This window comes from Ctenopharyngodon idella, chromosome 23 (genome assembly GCF_019924925.1).
Source record: "Ctenopharyngodon idella isolate HZGC_01 chromosome 23, HZGC01, whole genome shotgun sequence".
In the NCBI taxonomy this organism is placed as follows: Eukaryota; Metazoa; Chordata; class Actinopteri; order Cypriniformes; family Xenocyprididae; genus Ctenopharyngodon; species Ctenopharyngodon idella.
Genome location: NC_067242.1, coordinates 10,306,869 through 10,325,871, shown reverse-complemented (window position 1 = coordinate 10,325,871; position 19,003 = coordinate 10,306,869). Strand labels below are relative to the sequence as shown.

General features: G+C 34.8%; 2 protein-coding genes across 2 annotated transcripts in view; both read right to left on the bottom strand.

Moving 5' to 3' along the window:
• rsu1 (Ras suppressor protein 1) overlaps positions 1-11,850 on the bottom strand; it is a 36,787-nt gene extending 24,937 nt beyond the window's left edge. The window contains exons 1-7 of the mRNA XM_051882080.1: positions 11,662-11,850; positions 11,414-11,525; positions 11,154-11,204; positions 6,896-7,016; positions 3,680-3,798; positions 1,494-1,576; positions 550-664 (exon numbers count right to left, since the gene is read on the bottom strand). Coding sequence (XP_051738040.1) covers positions 550-664; positions 1,494-1,576; positions 3,680-3,798; positions 6,896-7,016; positions 11,154-11,204; positions 11,414-11,522 — 598 coding nt within the window. The 5' untranslated portion in view covers positions 11,523-11,525; positions 11,662-11,850. The remainder of the gene's footprint in view (positions 1-549; positions 665-1,493; positions 1,577-3,679; positions 3,799-6,895; positions 7,017-11,153; positions 11,205-11,413; positions 11,526-11,661) is intronic.
• Positions 11,851-15,241: 3,391 nt separating this feature from the next.
• Positions 15,242-19,003, bottom strand: part of cubn (cubilin (intrinsic factor-cobalamin receptor)) — a 42,034-nt gene continuing 38,272 nt past the window's right edge. The window contains exons 62-66 of the mRNA XM_051882615.1: positions 18,346-18,490; positions 18,060-18,241; positions 16,324-16,489; positions 15,996-16,231; positions 15,242-15,552 (exon numbers count right to left, since the gene is read on the bottom strand). Coding sequence (XP_051738575.1) covers positions 15,445-15,552; positions 15,996-16,231; positions 16,324-16,489; positions 18,060-18,241; positions 18,346-18,490 — 837 coding nt within the window. The 3' untranslated portion in view covers positions 15,242-15,444. The remainder of the gene's footprint in view (positions 15,553-15,995; positions 16,232-16,323; positions 16,490-18,059; positions 18,242-18,345; positions 18,491-19,003) is intronic.

The window sequence follows — 19,003 nt, the reverse complement described above, 5'->3', positions numbered from 1 at the left end:
TCTGAAAGGTTTTATCAGGATATTCTTATCCAGTATCTAGAAGAAGTCTTGGCTGGTGTAGTTGTATTTAATGACTTTTTAAGAGGTCCACACTGGTTCCTTTGCTTGGTCCACGCAGTCGTCATTAGTGGAAAAAACCCTCTCTATGAATGTGTGTTGGTTGGTTACTTTCCTGCTCTAGCTAGAACATGACAGCTGCGCAAATGGATTTTTAAACACCAATATTATATTTGTTTGTATTGGATTGTGGTATTATAATTTCAGGGAAGAAAAAACTATATAGACATAACTGAAAGTCTTGCAGGATGCGGGAAAAAGCTTCCAATTTCGGGACTATCCCGGCATGGTGGTCACCCTAACGCACAGCTGTGTCTGGAATTGTAAGTGTGGATGTTTTATTGGTTGAGGAGGGTGTGTATTAGTTTGCATTCCCATCCACCAATCACTGCACTCCAGTTTTAAGGTCAGGCTTCGATTGGTTGATAGGAATATATAAAGAATGTTGGTCCGGGAACACGTGTTGCGCACAAGGACATGTTCATGTCTTACCAAGTTCAGGAGGGAGTACAGTGAGTCTGTTTCCTTGAATGTGAAGTTCCTTCAGCTGAGTCAGATCTCCGATCTCTTTGGGTAGAGAGATGAGGTCATTGTCCCTCAAGCTCAACTGAAAAAAAGAGTTTTTTTAAAGGAGAAAAGTTATAAAATTAACCTTATTTACTTACTACTTACTTACTGAGCATGATTCATATTTATATATATATATAAAAATAGGACATGTTCCTGGGTCAACATATTTTGTTGGTCCTGTAACAACATTCCCGTTCGAAAATTTAGTCCTAGTCATATCCCTGCTCCTAAACCTAACCCTACTCATAAGATATCCCTAAAATTAGAGGGAAATGATAGGTGAATAGCACTAATGTAGAAGCACCTAACCCTGGTTGTAAGCCTAAACTTGACATTAACTGTAAACTTGTCTCTCAAATCTGATTGGTTGAGTGGAATGTTGTTCTAGGATCAACAAAGATAATATACTTGGTGAAATCATGTTCATCATATATATATGTATATACACACATACATACATACTTTTGAAACAGGCTATATGTTTCTGGCACAATGTCTTGTCCCATAGATTTTACAAACTGCAAGTCAAAATTATTCTCTGTGGTAACTGACAGCATGTTAATATACTAACACCTGTATTCTAAAAATCATGGGTGTTATTACACCCATATTTTAACGCAACACCAAACCAAAATAGTTGAATATTATTTTTGAGTTTACAGTTGTAATTATCAGCTGTTTTATGTGACTGTGACCCTGCATTGAGTCCGATCCTAGCGAGCACAGGGGTGAAGATCAGCCTCTAAATCACCTCTCACCACGTCTGATAAAGAACACACGCCGCGGAGGATAAATCCAACACACACGGCACAGAGCACCGCCACAAAAGCAATTGATTTCAGAGGGAATTTAGATAAATTACTCACTATCTGTAGCTTGGCCAGCTTGCCGATGTCTGGGGGCAAAATCTCAAAATCGTTGTCACTGAGATAGAGAGCGCGCAGGGTGGCTGAAATGAGAGAGAGAAGTGTGTGTGTGTGTGTGTTAGAGGAGTATTGCAAACACTGATCAATAGAAATGGTCATCTCTGATTGATACAGCATCTTACACCCAAGCACACACACAATATCAACAGATCGACAAAAAGCATCAAAAATACACTTACGCTGTGTACTTAGGTGCCACATGGGATAAACACATGGGCAAACATTCAACAAACAATAACCAATTGAATAAACATGTAAATAATTTTATGAATAAAAAATCATTTTTGAATCCTACACAAACAGGGCCACAACTAACAAGTATTTTGATTAGGGGCGGAAAGTTTCTGGTAAATTTCTGGAAATTTTCTTTCCACAGGAACCTAACCTGGGGAATTTTGGAAATGTTCCAATTTGGAGACTTAACAGGAATGTACAGGAATTTATGGGAAATTTATATAAAATGTATCATATACAATCATAAATGTAAACATTTTGTAATAACATAGTTATTTCTTTTTTGCATCCAATTAATTCTAATTTAGTAAATATGTAAAATAAATATATTTTTATTGCAGCAATTGTTATGCGTGTGTTATTTATTTCACTGTCACATGATCCTTCAGTAATCAGTCTAATATGCTGATTTGATACTATCAGTTATCAATGTTGGAGACAGTTGTGTTGCTTAATATTTTTTTGGAACCTGTGATATATTTTTTTCAGGATTCATTGATGAATAAAAAGTTAAAAAGAACAGCATTTATTCAAAATATAATTTTTTTCTAACAAGTCTTTAATATCACTTTTTATCATTTTTATTATCATTTATTATTAATTGCTTTCAAAAAAAGAAAGAAAAAAAAATTACTGACCCCAAAGTTTTGAACAGTAGTGTATATTGTTACAAAAGATTTCCATTTTAAATAAATTGAGTATCAAATCAGCATATTAGAATGATTTCTGAAGGATCATGTGACACTGAAGACTGGAGTAATGATGCTGAAAATTCAGCTTTGCATCACAGAAATAAATTATATTTTAATGTATATTAAATTTTGCAAATTCCCTGTTTATTCCCATTAATTCCCGTTATTTCCCATATATTCCCATGGAAAGTTTCCAGCCTTGAAAATTCCCAGAATTTTGCACCCTAATTTTGATGATCTATATCTGAGATTTTTTTAAAAAGTCACTTTTCATTAGTGGCCCCACCCACTTCCTGTCCATCCAATGTTAAAGCAACAGCAACACAATCATATCCATTTCAACTTGTTTAGAAGTCAGAGTCAATATCACAGCCGATATGACAGCCACTCCAAACAGCACTGATAAATAGAGGTTTGGGAATGTGTGTGTGTGTGTGTGTGTGTGTGTAGTGTGGGATCAGAGACCTTGATTAACGATAAGATGATGCTTTCATTATGTGGCTGCCATTAAAATAACAGGTTATTAGAGCCCATCACTGCTCATCAGTATCCTCTGACGGGCCCAGCTGATTGGACTGATGAGGATTAGATGATGAAGTTAACAGTTATTTTGTTTGCATATTGTTAGTAGGTAGTCTAGTCCTCCTTGAAGCTTATTCTGGCAAAGAACTACCCAAATTGACAGGAAGCAGTCTGTTATTTCAGCAACCAACCACAATTCATGAATATATGACACGTGTCACATGGGATCATTCTGTGTGTTTTTTGTTTGTTTTTTAGCATTTAAAAAAAAGCTTGATGCTAGTCGCTATTTACTGCCATTATATGGACATGCGAATTGGACATTTTTTAAAAAATTTTCTTTGGTGGTCCAAATCGAAAGAAGGGCATATGGCAGAAGAACATCGGGGTGAGAAAATTATGACTTAATTTTCATTTTAGGGTGAACTATCCCTTTAAATCAGACTGATAAATGTAACTTTGTTTTAAGGCAAACAAGTAAAATCATGTGTGAGTGCACAGGCTTTTATTTTGTTTGCCTTAAAACAAAGTTGTAAACTGACACTTGTAAATTGCCAGATAATCAGAATGTAGATTTCACCTTTCTACATTTCTTTTTATTTTAGTTTGGAATATGCATCAAGTGGTCTATGAACAGCAAGTTATACTGCTAATACATTGCATGTGTTGTAGACTTACTGAGGTAAAAGAAATTCCCGGGCAGTGAGGACTCGTTCAGATTGTTGTACGTCAGATCCAGAACCTCCAGCGCCGGAAGAGATCCAAACCCTCGTGGAAGAGTGCTCAACCTGTTCATCCTACACATGAAGAAAATAAAATGCCATTTTAACCAAATCATCAGCTTCAAACAAAAACGCATGCTGCACGTCCACAAGCAGACTTATAAAACACCCGTCAATTCTTGACACAGGATTGAAAATCCATAGCCGTCCTACTCGGAGACATGAGACAGAGGCATGCAGTGCGCACAGATCCATCTCACAGATTTTGATTGATATTTCAAACGCAACACAGATTTATAACACAACTCAACAGATCCTCTCACATTTATAATCTCAAAGTTAAATACAGAGGGGTTCAAAAGTCTGAGATCACTAGTGAAAGTGTCAAATCACTTCCAATAATACCTTTATTCAGCAAGTATCCATTAAATTCAAAAGTGACAGTAAAGATATTCATAATGTTGCAAAAGATTTATATTTCAAATAAATGCTGTTCTCTTAAATTTTATCAAAGAATCCTGAAAAAAAATGATGATAATAATAATAAATGTTTCTTGAGCACCAAATCAGCATATTAGAATGATTTCTGAAGGATCATGTGACATTGAAGACTGGAGTAATGATGCTGAAATTCAGCTTTGCATCACAGGAATGAATCACATTTTAAAACATATTCAAATATTCATTTTTTTTTTTTAATTGTAAAAATACTTCACAATATTACCATTTTTTCTGATCAAATAAATGCAGCCTTGGTGAGAATGAGACTTCAATCGACAAAAAATCCCAGATTTTCAATGGTCTCAGACATTTAGACACCACTGTTTATATAACTCAAGGTATTTCTTAATGAAAGTTTAATGTTCAACTAGTTCACCAATATTAAAAATGTGTTGTGTCTGTAAATGTTAAAATCATATTCGCCCTTGAAAGGCAATGGATTAAATTTTGGCTGAAAACTTCAGACAGAGAACATGGAATCTGAAATTAGAAATGCTCAAGGTGCCCGACGACGCGGATAAAACACGAGAGAGAGAGCAAAAAAGAGAAAAAGAGAGAGGGGCGCCCAAATCAGATGCTGATTAACTCTTGCTTATTTAAGCGTCTGTGCTCCATCTCTTTCTTTCTTTCTTTCTTTCAAATGACACTTGGTTTCCATGAAGACTGAAACTTTAGCAAAAGATTTTAAAGAAACAAACAAATTGATTCCGCCACATGTTTGTGAAGCAATTACCCAAGAAGGGGAATTGTTTTGACAAATGAGATCAGGACAACGGGCAGCCACACACTCGCACACACATCCTCACGTTTGAGTCGGGAGTAGCGGCCGGGAATACAACAAGCCGGCTTATGTTTTCAAGATTATGTGTAGAAATGGTGCGTCTGACAGCAAATCGATAAAAATGTGCGGTGTCAGACGCGGGGCAGATTGTGCCGTGCTTTAATCCTGCGTGACATTGCGGAGGCTCCACCCTCTGAGGAGAAGGAGAACCCTCGGGATTCAGGTGGGGCTCAGGTGGGCTCTAAACACCAGGGGACGACCAGATGACCAGGGATGAAGAGAGTCAGAGAGAAATAAGAACAAAGGAAGACAGCAGCAATGCCACTGTCAAGGCTTCTTAACCTCACAAAACAGGATTGAAGACCATTCCTAAACCAGATATACTTTGATAACCAGAAGATAATGGTGTCTGATCGAAAACATGCAGTTAAAGGTACAATATGTAAGATTTTTGGATAAAGATATCCCAAAACCAATAGAACAATGTTATATATTTTGTTGACTTGTGTCCTTACATTATCCCAAATGTTTCCAAGAATGTTTATTCCAGAGAAATAAGCAATTTTAACCAGGAAACGGACAGTTTCCGTGCGTCGCCTATCAATGATATCATACCCACATACTACAGTAATGTTAATAAAACTTTAATACATTAGCTCATCCATGAATATGATTTCTGCCCGAGTCCCTTTGGATTCTTTTCAACCGGCTGTAGACGTGAAGACAACACCCGACATGATTCTGCGAAATCAAGGCATCATCAAACTATGCCTTTGTTTTGAAAAAGCGGCGAAAAATTACATATTGCGCCTTTAATGCAGACATTAAAGGGAACTTTTTCTGACCCAGAAATTAGCAGATTTTTGGTTTAGAAAATCAGAGGATACAGCAGAAGAAAATACAATAGGAGCGAGCAGAGGAGACGAGAGGAAGGGAAAGGAAGGAAAGAGAGGAGTGAAAAACCAAGATGAAAAATATGAGAAGAGACAAGACAACAAGAGAAGAGAGATGAGAAAAAAAGTCAAGAAGAAAGATAAGACAAGAAGAGAACAGACATGAACACAAGAGAAGAGACAAGAAGAATTGAGATGAGAGAAGAGGATATGAGAGGAAAAGAGATGAAATTACAAGATACAGGGGAAAAATTGGGACAAAATGAAACGAAAATAAATGAGATGAGGGGAAAGAGAGGTAAGGAAAATGAGACAACATGAAACAAATTGAAACAAAAAACTAAATGAGAAAAAGTAGAGAAGAGACAAGAGAAGAAGTGAACAGGAGAAGAGACAGGAAGAGACAAGTGGAGAAGAAAATAAAAGGAAAGGATACAAAAGGAAAAGAGATGAAATTATAAGAGATAGGAGACAAAAGAAGAAATGAAAAGAGATGAGAGGAAAGAAGAGGAGATAGAAGAAGAGACAAGACGAAACAAAACAACACAAAGGAGGGAAAGGAGAGAATAAACGAGACAAGAAGAGATGAAACAAGTTGAGAAGAGATGAGAAAAGAAGAGATAAGATGAGAGGAAGGAAAAGGGGAGGAGTGAAAAAAAATGACAAAAATATGAGAAGAGATGAGTCGACAAGAGAGACGAGAAAAAAAGACATGAGGAGAGATAAGAAGAGAAGAGAACAGACGTGAACACAAGAGAAGAGTTAAAGAAAGGAGAAGAAGAAAAGAGACAAGTGGAGATACAAGAGGAGAAGAGATGAAAGTATAATAGACAACAGACAAAATGAGACGAAATGAGAACGTAACAAAACAAACAAACAAAACACAAAAAATAAAAGATAAATAAAACAAAAGGGGCAAAAGTAGAGAAGAGGCAAGGTGAGAAGAGACAAAAACTGAGAAGAGACGAGACAAGTAATGATGAGACATCAGACTAACCCAAGGTTCAGATGTTTGAGTTTTTGAAGGCTACTGATCTGAGTTGGAAGCTCCTCAATCTGGTTATTGAACATATTCAACACCTCCAAGTTCTTCAGGTCTGCAATGTTTGGAGGCACACCTGAAAAAGAGAGAGAGAGTTGGTAAGGATAAATAAATGAACAAGAACAACTTTAGTTCTGCAGGTATCATCAATCTCATCAATCAAAGCGTTTCAATTGACTGTATTATAATCACCAATACAATCTTCAAGCTAAAGCATTCCCAAACGAGAGATGAGGTCTCATGAACAAAGGCCGAAGGTTTGACCTGCCGAAGTTTAACGGCTAATTATCAGAGTCAGCAGATAGACGTCCCGTCTTTGATGGCTCAATTATGGGTCACTCCCTCAGCGATAGATTTGACACTTTAACGATGGAGGCCTTAGCATAACGGATCATGAGCACCCCTCCCTCCCTTCCTGCAAGGCCATCCTGCCCCCTTCTGCTGTCGACAGAGATCGATGGGCCGAACAGGCGCTCTATCCGATTACTGGCTGATCAATGGCCCCTCATTACGGAGGAGGGGAGGTGGGAGAGGTTTACACAAACAGCATGACACGAATACCTCCAGAGAGATCAACGAGAGCGGCTCCACGCCAGACACAGAGGAACAAATGATTCAGCCGTCACACAAACAATTCAAAACTCCAACAACGAAACACAAGCATGAATGCACATGCTCTTACGGCCCTCTTCAGCACATGTGCTTGCTAAGAAACATAGGTATAGCGTTATAATTAGCATTCACTAATAGCAGATTCATTTAATACTACTTCCACTACTGCTATTTATTTTTAATATTATTAATGATAATAAATTAATTTGTTATTAGTGAATGTTTGTTGTAAAGTGATACCGGTTTCTTTTTAAAAATATAATAATATTAAAATTAGTGCTGTCAGATTGATTAATTGTGATTAATCGCATCTAACATAAGTTTGTGTTTACATAATATGTGTTTGTATTTATATTACATTATATATAATATATATGTCTGTGTGTGTGTATGTATATATATATATATATATATATATATATATATATATATGTATATATATATATATATATACACACACACACACATATATATACACACACACATATACTGCATATATATATGTGTGTGTGTGTGTGTGTGTGTGTGTATACACACACAAACATATATAATATATATATATAAATGTAATAATATATATACAAACACATATTATGTAAACAAACTTGTTAGATGCGATTAATCACAATTAATCGATGTGACAGCACTAATTTTAATATTATATATTATTATGTAAACAAACTTATGTTAGATGCGATTAATCACGATTAATCTATTTGACAGCACTAATTAAAATATAAGATTAATAATAATAAATACATCATTTTTTATTTTACATCAATTATTATTTATCAATTATATTTTACATATATACACACACACACATATATATATATATATATATATATATATATATACACACACACACACACACATATATATATATATATATATATATATATACACACACATATATATGTGTGTGTGTGTGTGTGTGTGTGTATATATATATACACACACACACACAGTGAATGTGTTACAGAAATATACATTTTGGACAAATTTTATGTCAAATTGTATATATATATATATGTGTGTGTGTGTGTGTGTGTGTGTGTGTGTGTGTGTATGTATGTATGTATGATTCATAAGATTTGAAGATGAGGAAAATGACATATATACATACATTATATATGTATGTGTGTGTGTGTGTGTGTGTGTGTGTGTGTGTGTGTGCTATAACAGTGAAAGTGTTACAGAAATGTACATTTTAGACAAAAATTTTATGTCAAATTGTTGTGTCCATGCTAGTTGAGTAAGTTTCAGTTGGACCCTTCAATTCCCAGTTTTTGCATCTCTCCTCTGACCTTTTCACCTATAAAAGATACTCGAAACATACGATTTGTTTCCCAGTGTCTCAATGGAACTGTAAACGCACCAAGAGACACTGCAGGACACTGAACTCTGCTGCGCCCAATGTCAGGGTCCCTCTACTCGTCTCCAAATGACACACAAGATTGATCTCAGTTCTGCCTTTTCGATTCCTTAAGACACATGCCTCTACCAGACATCTACACTTCATCATCTTAAACCACAGACGGGGGCTCTAAAGCACTACAGGCTGTCAAGCATTTTCTTGCTTGAAAATATTTGTGTATGCAAGTACAAAACTGCTTGTAAACACATGTTTAAAATGTGTGTGTGTGTGCCCTGTTGGAGCCTTTAAAACAGGCAGAAAATGCGGATGGTAATAGGACAAAGAGTATACGGCTGTATAAAGCAGAAAGGTTTGCCCCTCTCTCCTCTCTGTCTCATTACCTGAGCTGCCGCCTGCCCGGGCCGAACACCAACCCTGCTTTACTCATGAGCCACTAATGAAAGGGTTCCAAATGTCACTGTAATTCCTGACTACCCTGAAAAGTTCAAAAGATGGCAGGTTCCCTGTCTCTGCTCTTTAAACAGGCAGGATGAGAGAGAGGAGAGGAACAGAGAAGAGGAAAATGCAGAGTGGTAAGGAATACACAGAACAAAAATACACTCTATTTCATATTTCTACACAATGAAGTCCAGGAACATTTGTAATTTTTTTTTTTTTTTAAATATATAAAGTAAAAAAAATTAATTATATATTTATGAGCACATATATTATTCGGATTTATAATATAATATAATTATTTTCTTAATATATGCTATTTAATTTAATTTGACATTTATTTTTAATTGTTTTTTAAAAGCAAACTAGCATTTTACTAGGAGTCTCAGGCTTTTGGACCCCACTGTAATACTGTATATCTATAAAATTAAATTTTCTCCCTCATTTAATCCAGCTAAAGACAAGCGATGTGACCCGTAACGAAACAAGTCATTTTTTCTTCATATCATAATCATATTAAAAGGCTTTGATGATCATTACTACAGAGTATAAACAATACATATAGATTCAGAGCAGCTTTAGAAGAAAAAATGCTTATTTCAAATGTTACAATCGAGAAGCCAGAAGTGACTGTGTCATGGAAAAAAAAAATGGTGATATAATATAATATAACATAACATAATGAAAATAGAAATAAAATAGAAGCATTTTGCTAGTGGTCTCAGGCTTTTGGACCCTACGATGTATCCATAAATTTTCATTTTCGCCCTCATTTAATCAGCTACAGACAAGCGGTGTGACCCGTAACAGAATGAGTCATTTCCTCATCTCCAAATCTTATAAATCATATTAAAAGGCTTTGATCATTACTACAGATGGTACCTGACAGAGATGTGCATTATCATACTGAGATCTTCATGGAGATTAAAGGAAAAGATTCCTGCATAAACAAACAAATCCCCAACCAAACACTTCCTGTTCAGATCAGATGAGAGTGAGCACGGCTCAGAGCGATTACCATGGACCCAAAGATTATGCGGCTGGGGAAAACAAGATCCAAACTACACTGACGAATATATTTATCCAAACAATAACTCTCCTAATAAAGCTCAACTCACAAAGATTATCATTAAACTCACATTTAAAAGAAAAAAAGAAAAGAAATGTTCACAAATTGCAATGAAGATGTAACTTAACTACACATACTACTAATGTTCACTATCTATTATTATGGTACTTAAACTGAGCAGAACCTAAAATCAAACAACCAGTGATCAACAAGGGCAAGACAGCCCTCTAGTGGAGTTAACCAGTTCTCATGAACCTGCAGTCTCAAAACAATATTAAACTTAAGCTATAAGTTAACAATACTGCAATAAAAATAAATTAAAATTAATTAATTGCAATAAAAGCATATAAAAAAAAATCAAGCAAATGTTAGTTTATGATATAACTCCAACAATTCAACAAATCACATAGTGATTCCCCTATTTTTTGTAAGTTTTTACCTTCTACTTGGTGGTTTCCTATTAAATTGCTATTTGGGAAATAAGTACACAAAATCATATCTGAAATTAATGGAGTTGCATTTCTAACAGACCCAGAGATTTGCTTTAGTAACCATCACTAACTCCAACTTAGGCACAGACATGCTATAAAACTTTTACCATCTCTCATAGATGTAATGCATTAAGTTTACTGTAAATCTAATTATGTAGCATGTTAAAATTAAAAGAAAAAATAAAATACACAAAGAGAATTCGCTTGAGACTAGAAGAATTAACTTACCACTCAGCTTGTTGTGGCTCAGGACCAGTTGCGTTATGTTGGACAAGGTGACTACAAAATAAAAATAATAAAGACACGTTTACTTGATGTTTACTAATCGCCACTAATCACCTACTGCAATCATATATTGTAAATAGAGACTACATACTATGACAGCCACATATTTACACTGTAAACAAAATTAATTAACATTAGTATTAAGTTAATCAACATTAGCACAATATAAAACTTCTTGTCCTGACTGAATACAGCAGACTCACACAGTCCAGGAATATCCAGCAGGTTTGATATTCCTCTGTCACACATGTCCACCTCCGGGAGATTCTTTTCCCGACTCTCCTCCACTATCTTTTTTAGGGACTTTGACATTTTCTACAAGAAAAGATTAACAAATAAAAGGCCCGAATACACGCAGAGAATCTTACGAATGGACTTTTGCCACTTTGGTCTCAACTAGTGGTTCAAATCTAGTCATTGAAATCAAATAAAGAACTCGCTCAGTATTTACCTAGCTGTATGGAAAATACGCGAGCATACAGGAAAAACAAACAAGTATCCAGACCCTCCGGGTAGTAAAACCAGATATTTTTGAAACAAGACTGTCGCTCACACCCAACCGGAAGTTGATAGTATGTCTGTGTAAAAGTCTCGCATTCCTTCCATAAAAGGGTATTTCCGGGGTCCAGAGAAAGGAAAAGAATGTCAAGCAGAACTCTGTTCCATTATCCAATCAGCTGCTAAAGAGTGAGCGGAATCGTTGAATAAAGGCACACAAATGTCCAATCAGAACGCGCGTCTCTGCAACAGTGCGTATCCTTCTGCCAATCAATGAAAATGTAGGCTACGAGAGACGGGAAACGCATTCTACAGATGTGCGCACAATAATACTGATGCAAAAATAGTTGTTGACTTGTTTCTGGTTATAAATGCTAGCTATTAACCTGTTTGGTTAGAATTACTTACAATAGTATAGCTTATAGGAAATTATATAGGCATATCTGAAGGCAATGACAAATTGAATGATTTATACAGATGGTCACATGACATTTAGGTAAACTAATAGGCCTATATATTTTTTCATCTTTTTTAGTACATATTTTATTATATATATATATATATATATATATATATATATATTATGATTTAATAGCTTTTCATTAAACTCACAAACCCCCTGCAGTTCCTTTACAAACCCCATAATATTACTTTTTTTTTTTTTTTTTTTTTTTGAATCCTATTCAAATCAATGTGATAAACGAGTTAGGTCAAAAGTAATCTAAAAGTAGTCAGAATACATTACTTAAAATGAGTAATCTAGACTACATTACTAATTGACACTTAATTTTAGAACCAGTATAATAATGACATTAAGCACATTTTTCCCTGGACATTTTACTTTTGAGTTTTTAATGATTTTAAAATTATTAATTACATACATTAGCATAAATGAAATCCCTTACTAGAACTGCTACCAACATCCAACGTGTATAAATACTTGTATAAATACTTTACAAATATATCTATATGGGACTCTGTTGCAAAGAGCACTTTCCCTTCAAAATGTACTCATCCATCCATCTGAATAATGTAACATTAGTGAATCCAGCAGGTGTGTTGGAGTGGGCAGCTGTTGTCTACCACCCAGATCCCAGGCTGCACCTACCTTCCATGGGAGACACATTGTTTAGACGTCTGCACGAGATGGAAGAGCAATATAAGTCTTCTCAGTCTCCTCCTTTTAAAAAACCCTAGCATGAGGCAGAGGTATGGATACACGTCTCTTTTCCCTCATTTTCCTGTGGTCCCAGGTGGGACCATTAACAGACTGGATCTTGGTCTGTGCTCGGTCCTTCCTTAGCCTGTCTCTCGGTCTGTGTCTGGTTTTTGCAGGGTTGATCATTTCTATGGAGGACTGAAAAACAGTGGCTCTATTTATAGGCTTGATTATATTTGGTGTGTGGCAACAGATGCTTCAGCATGGTTGAACTTTGCTTTTCAGAGCGGGAGTTCTGGATTCCAGGGTCAAAGCTTGTTTACGTTGTAAAATCTTTAACCAACACCCTCAGCCAGAAGCCACTGGAGAGCGGACGCATTCAGACATGGCACGAGGGCACAGGGAGGTGTGTATTTTATTAGAATCTACATTAAGGAGCTATAAGCACTTACACTTGACCAAAGTGGGCAGTGAGTTGGGAGTGTACGGATGTGTGACTGTTCTGCTCTTTGATTTATGAGGTGTTCTCAAATTATGTGCCTGAGGAACTTACTGACACCAACAGCAGAGCAGACCACCAGCGTATTATTATCAATATGAGCTGTTGTTTGTCCACAATGAATTTGGATTTTATGTTGTTTTTTTTTAATAGGGAACATTGGCTGATCGTTGAAAATTTATATATCATATCATATTATATCATATCATATATACCATAATATCAGTTTTCTTAACGTCATAAATCACAATTTATCATATTAAACATAAAATTATTCTAAATAAAATTAGTTTTATAAAAGGGTAAATGTCACAAAGACATGTCAAAAACATGTACAAACATTTATAAATATAAATATAATATATATCTATATAAATCTCTCTCTCTCTCTCTCTCTCTCTCTCTCTCTCTCTCTATATATATATATATACACACAACCATATATATATATATTAGTGCTGTCAAATCGATTAATCTAACATCTAACATAAAAGTTTGCTTATGTAATATGTGTGTGTGTGTGTATATATATATATTATTATTATTATTACATTTATATATATATATTATAAATATGGCTGTGTGTGTGTGTGTGTATATATATATATATACACACACACACACACACACACACACACACACACACTTACAGTATATATATATATATATATATATATACATACATAAGTCTAATAATTTATACAAGTATATTATATAAACAAAATTTTGTTAGATGTCATTAATCACGATTAATCGATTTGACAGCACTAACATATATATATATATATATATATATATATATATATATATATATACTCTTTATGTATTAATATACAACATATATAAGTATTAATATACGTATATTAATATAAGTGTGTGTGTTTGAGAGAGTGTATATATATATATATATATATATATATATATATATATACACACACACACACACACACATTTACGTATATTAATACTTATATATGTTGTATATTAATCTACAAGTTATTTTAAGGACCATAAAACAATATATATATATATATAAAATTATGGTCATTAAAATATGCTTCATTTGATTATCTTATAATCTTTTATTTATCTTTTATTTTTTTTATATATATAATTTTATTTTTATAACCAGAAAATATAAATCCCTCATTGCAATAGTAGTAAAGGTCTCCTGAGGCCATTTTCTTGCACTGTTTCCAAGGTCAACACATTTTTTAACACAGAGCTTCTCATGAACTTTGACTTTGTTATGTTAAGGAAAAACAATTATAAAATGTTTGTGAAAATCATGAGAAATTCCTTAATACCAGATGGTAATATCCCAAAGCTTTGCTTTTCTGTTGCTCAAACACTTTTCCCAGACTTTTCTTTGACCTTGACAGAGTTTTACAGAGTTTAAAAGGAAGGAATGAAAGATTACATGAAATGTTTGTTTGCTTTCTCTATATAGAAGCATTGTATGAAGAAAGCTGAAGCCTGTTGCCTTCTACAGAGCAGACAGATCCATTAGCACCATCTGTATCTGCCTCAGACAGCTTTTATCTCCCTCTCCTTATATTATCTTCCTTTTATCTCTCTCCATCTCCTCATTGTCACCCTCACGCCTCTCTCTGTGTTGGGAGTGTAAAGTATAATGCATCAGGCTTCAGATATCAGAGTGGGCGGTTTGGATGAAGTCCAGAGAGAAGTGGAGGATATCAGACAGTGAAAACTACATTTAACACGTAAAAAAACTGCCAAACATTCACAGCCTCAAAGTGACATTTTTTTTTATGTTTAAAAACACAGAAGAGATATTTCAGTTACCATCAATGAGATGAAATGATTGAAAACATCTTTACTATCCGTCAAAAAAGAGCTGCCTTCTCCACACAATTACATGAAACTTCTTTATTTTTTAAACAGGCATAAAAAATACATACATAAATTCATTCTTTTAAACAATTATCTACAAATGATGGTTCATATTACACTATTTTATGTTTGATTTGCAGATTCTTCACTCAATGAGACTGTTTACATGATTGCTAAGTGTGTTCTCATATTTCTGTGTGTGAATATCTATTTTTAATTTCATCTCAGCTGCTCCAGGTGAGTCTGAACCCAGATGGAAGAACGGCAGACTGGGCCGAGAACTTCACAAACACAAGGTTTGAAGAAGCTCTGAAAGGGGCGATATTGGTCTCCTGCAAAAGAACAAAGAACAATTATATATCCAAGTAAAAAGAGTAATACTGTGAAATATTATTACAATTTAAAATAACTCTCTTCTATATGAATATAGTTTAAAATGTAATTTATTCCTGTGATGCAAAGTTGAATATTCAGCATCATTACTCCAGTCTTCAATGTCACATGATCCTTCAGAAATTATTCAGTTGTGCTGCTTAATATTTTTGTGGAAACTGTGATACATTTTTTGGATTTTTTTGATGAAATAGAAATATTTTGTAACATTAAAATGTCTTTACTGTCACTTTTGATCTATTGAATGTGTCCTTGCTGAATAAAAGTATTCAAATCTTATTGACCTCAAATTTTTGAATGGTAGTATATATGAAACAGTAATACAGATGTTTAACAGAAGTGTTATGTTTTTGCAATCACCACACTAAAAGTTCACACATACCGATCCACAGTACGGCCCAACAACAGGTGAATTAGCATCTGGTCCATCATACAGCCTCAAGTAGTTGTTCTCGCAGTCTCCTGGGTCATCAATGCTGATCTGGTTGAATGTGACTGTCACTACTCTGCCACTGGGAGCCCTGATTCCCCACTCACAAGAAGTGCCGTTGGCGTATGTGCCAGGGTAGTTTGGACTGGCGAAAGAGCCGTGGTCTCCATATAACACACCTCCACATCCTGGACACACACACAGTAACACAGTTAGGACTCTCAGCAGCAGCATTGGACTGAGGCAATCGTTGTAATGTAATTAACAGTGAATTTCTCACCCTGTGGAGAGGAAGTCCAGGTGATCTCAAAGCCATTTCGGGCTGTAGTAAAGTCACTCTTGAAATATAGGAAGAGCTGGTTGGCTTCCGGGAAAACAGGATTGGGCAGTGTGGCTCCACAGTACTTCCCTAACAGAGGTGATGTAGCAGTACTGCCGTTTCTGACCTACATCAGCAGAAAGAACAGTGAAATCATCATCAGAAGGTGCTAACATAACATAGTAACGCACTACTTTTACTATTTCTGCATTATGCAGGGTTGGGGAGTAACGGAATACATGTAACGGTGTTACGTAATCAGGATACAAAAATCCAGTAACTGTAATTCATTACAGTTACGTCAAAAAACGTATTAATCAGATTACAGTTACATTTTGAAAAGGGGGGGATACTATCAGGATTACAATCGTTTCATTTAAAACTAAATAAATCATTATTTTGCCATAATAACACATACTAAGCACTGCTTGATTATACGGTAGTTCCTGGTTCTGTTGCCAGTGATGACTCACGTGAGCCACAATGTAATAGGTTTTAAAAGTAACCAAAATGCTAAACATTAAAATGAAAGCAGAACAAACATAAACAGAAATGTTTGATGCGAGCGTGTTCAGTTTATGATCTGATGTGACTTTTATATTTTTAAGCTCTAAACAACAACAACGATAATAATATTGCAAGAGATAATTCATCAGATTTGTAAAATATTTTTGTATTGTTGAGACCCATTCAAAAGTATGGAACGTGTAACATTTAAAAACTTGCAGAAATTGAGAAGAAATAATTAAAATTAAATTTAAAAATGCAATTTATTTACAGTAAAGTTTAGTTTAGTAATTTTAGTACTTCAACTTTAACTTATTTTATTTCAGTTATTTGCCAAGGCAACATTTTACATTTTTGCATGTTTTTTGGGGGGTATTTTTATGTTTTTCATCTAATATTTTTATTTTATTTCAGCTTTATTTCAATGAACAAAAACTAATTTTATTACTTTGGTTTTAGTAACAACACTGCATCATGTGACAAATGTAATAAGTCATGTGACAATGTAGCATATACCTGTTTTTTAAATAGTAGGCAAAAAACTTTTTAAATTCTATTTAGTGTATACTGCACAGTATGTAGTATACAGTACACTAGTATTTCAAACTGACCAAGAAATTTGTATTTATGAGCTGAGATGTCGTGATTTCGACGTCAAGTGCGTCAAGTCACTTTTGTTGGAGCAAGATGGCAGTGTAACTTAATTAACTACACAAAAATACAGCAAGGCTTTTAAACTCTACTTCTAGAAAATAAAGAACAATAAATGTGCATCAGGTGTGTTTTGCTTTTTTATGTTTTTAATTAATTTATGAAGCCACTGTCAATGTTATTGTAACATATTATATTGTTATACTATTATAGTGCAGGCAATTAGCTTATTTTGTTAAATTACCAGTGACATTTAGCTAAATGTCACTGCTAAATACCTATAAGTATTGTGGTATTCCAACTCGTAAACTTGAGGTTTAAAGAAAAACTCAAGCCTCCCACTCGTATTTACGACATTGTTGAACTCAAACACAATCTTTCTGACATGACTTGAATGCACCAACATTTTACTGCTATGTAGACAGTGCTTTGTCCTGCAATCCAATGCACTTATTATATCTTTAGGACTCTCTCATTCAGTGAGTGTTTTCATGTTTAATTCTTCACTTTGTTGTTAATCTGGTGATGGTTCAGTATACCTCTAGGTAGTCAAAGTTGCAGGAAGGATGACTCTCCACATCAAAACTGGTAAAGAACAGAGAGATGGCGCTGTTCTGAGGGGCCTGCAGTATGATGCTGCACTCAAGATTATGAGGATATATATCAGGCCAGCCTGGGCTCTTAAGGTAACCGTATTCCTGTTCATAAACCCTGCTGCAACCTGCAGATAGATCACATACAAACATATACACACATGACAATATAATCACACCAAAAAGACTCCAAAAATGTTAACACCCTTCAGAATCGTAGGGAAAGACTCACCTGCCACCTGATAGGTAAGACTGAATCCATTGCTAGTCATGAAGGCTTCTGATTTGAAGGTGATGTGCATGGTGCGGCCGTAACTGTAGAAATCTGGCACATGTGAGTCTGCGGCACAGAACTTATGAGACTGTCCATAATCTCCCTGATAGATGAAACAAATGCGGTTTTAATGGGTTTAAACATGTAAAGGCATTCTTCTGCCAGAATACAACATGAAAGTGAAGGCAGCAAACTTCAATAAAGCAGTAAACCACTCGGGCTGCATGTGTAATAAATAAAACCTAAATAGCAATATTTAAAATAAATAAATAATGCACATAACAAAATGACTAAAAATGTAACTAAAATTCACATGAAAACTAAAAATATAAAAATAAAAGCTAATTCAAAATATTGCTATAATAAAATTATAATAAAACAAAAATAACCCTACATTGTGACTTAAAGGGATAGTTCACCCAAAAATGAAAATTGTGTCATCATTTACTCACCCTCAAGTTGTTCCAAACCTATGTTTTTTTTTCTTCCGCTGAACACAAAAGAAGATATATTGAAGAATGTCGGTAACCAAACAGTTGATGGACCCCATTGACTTCCACTGTATTTTTTTTCATACTATGGAAGTCAATGGGGTCCATCAACTGTTTGGTTTCCC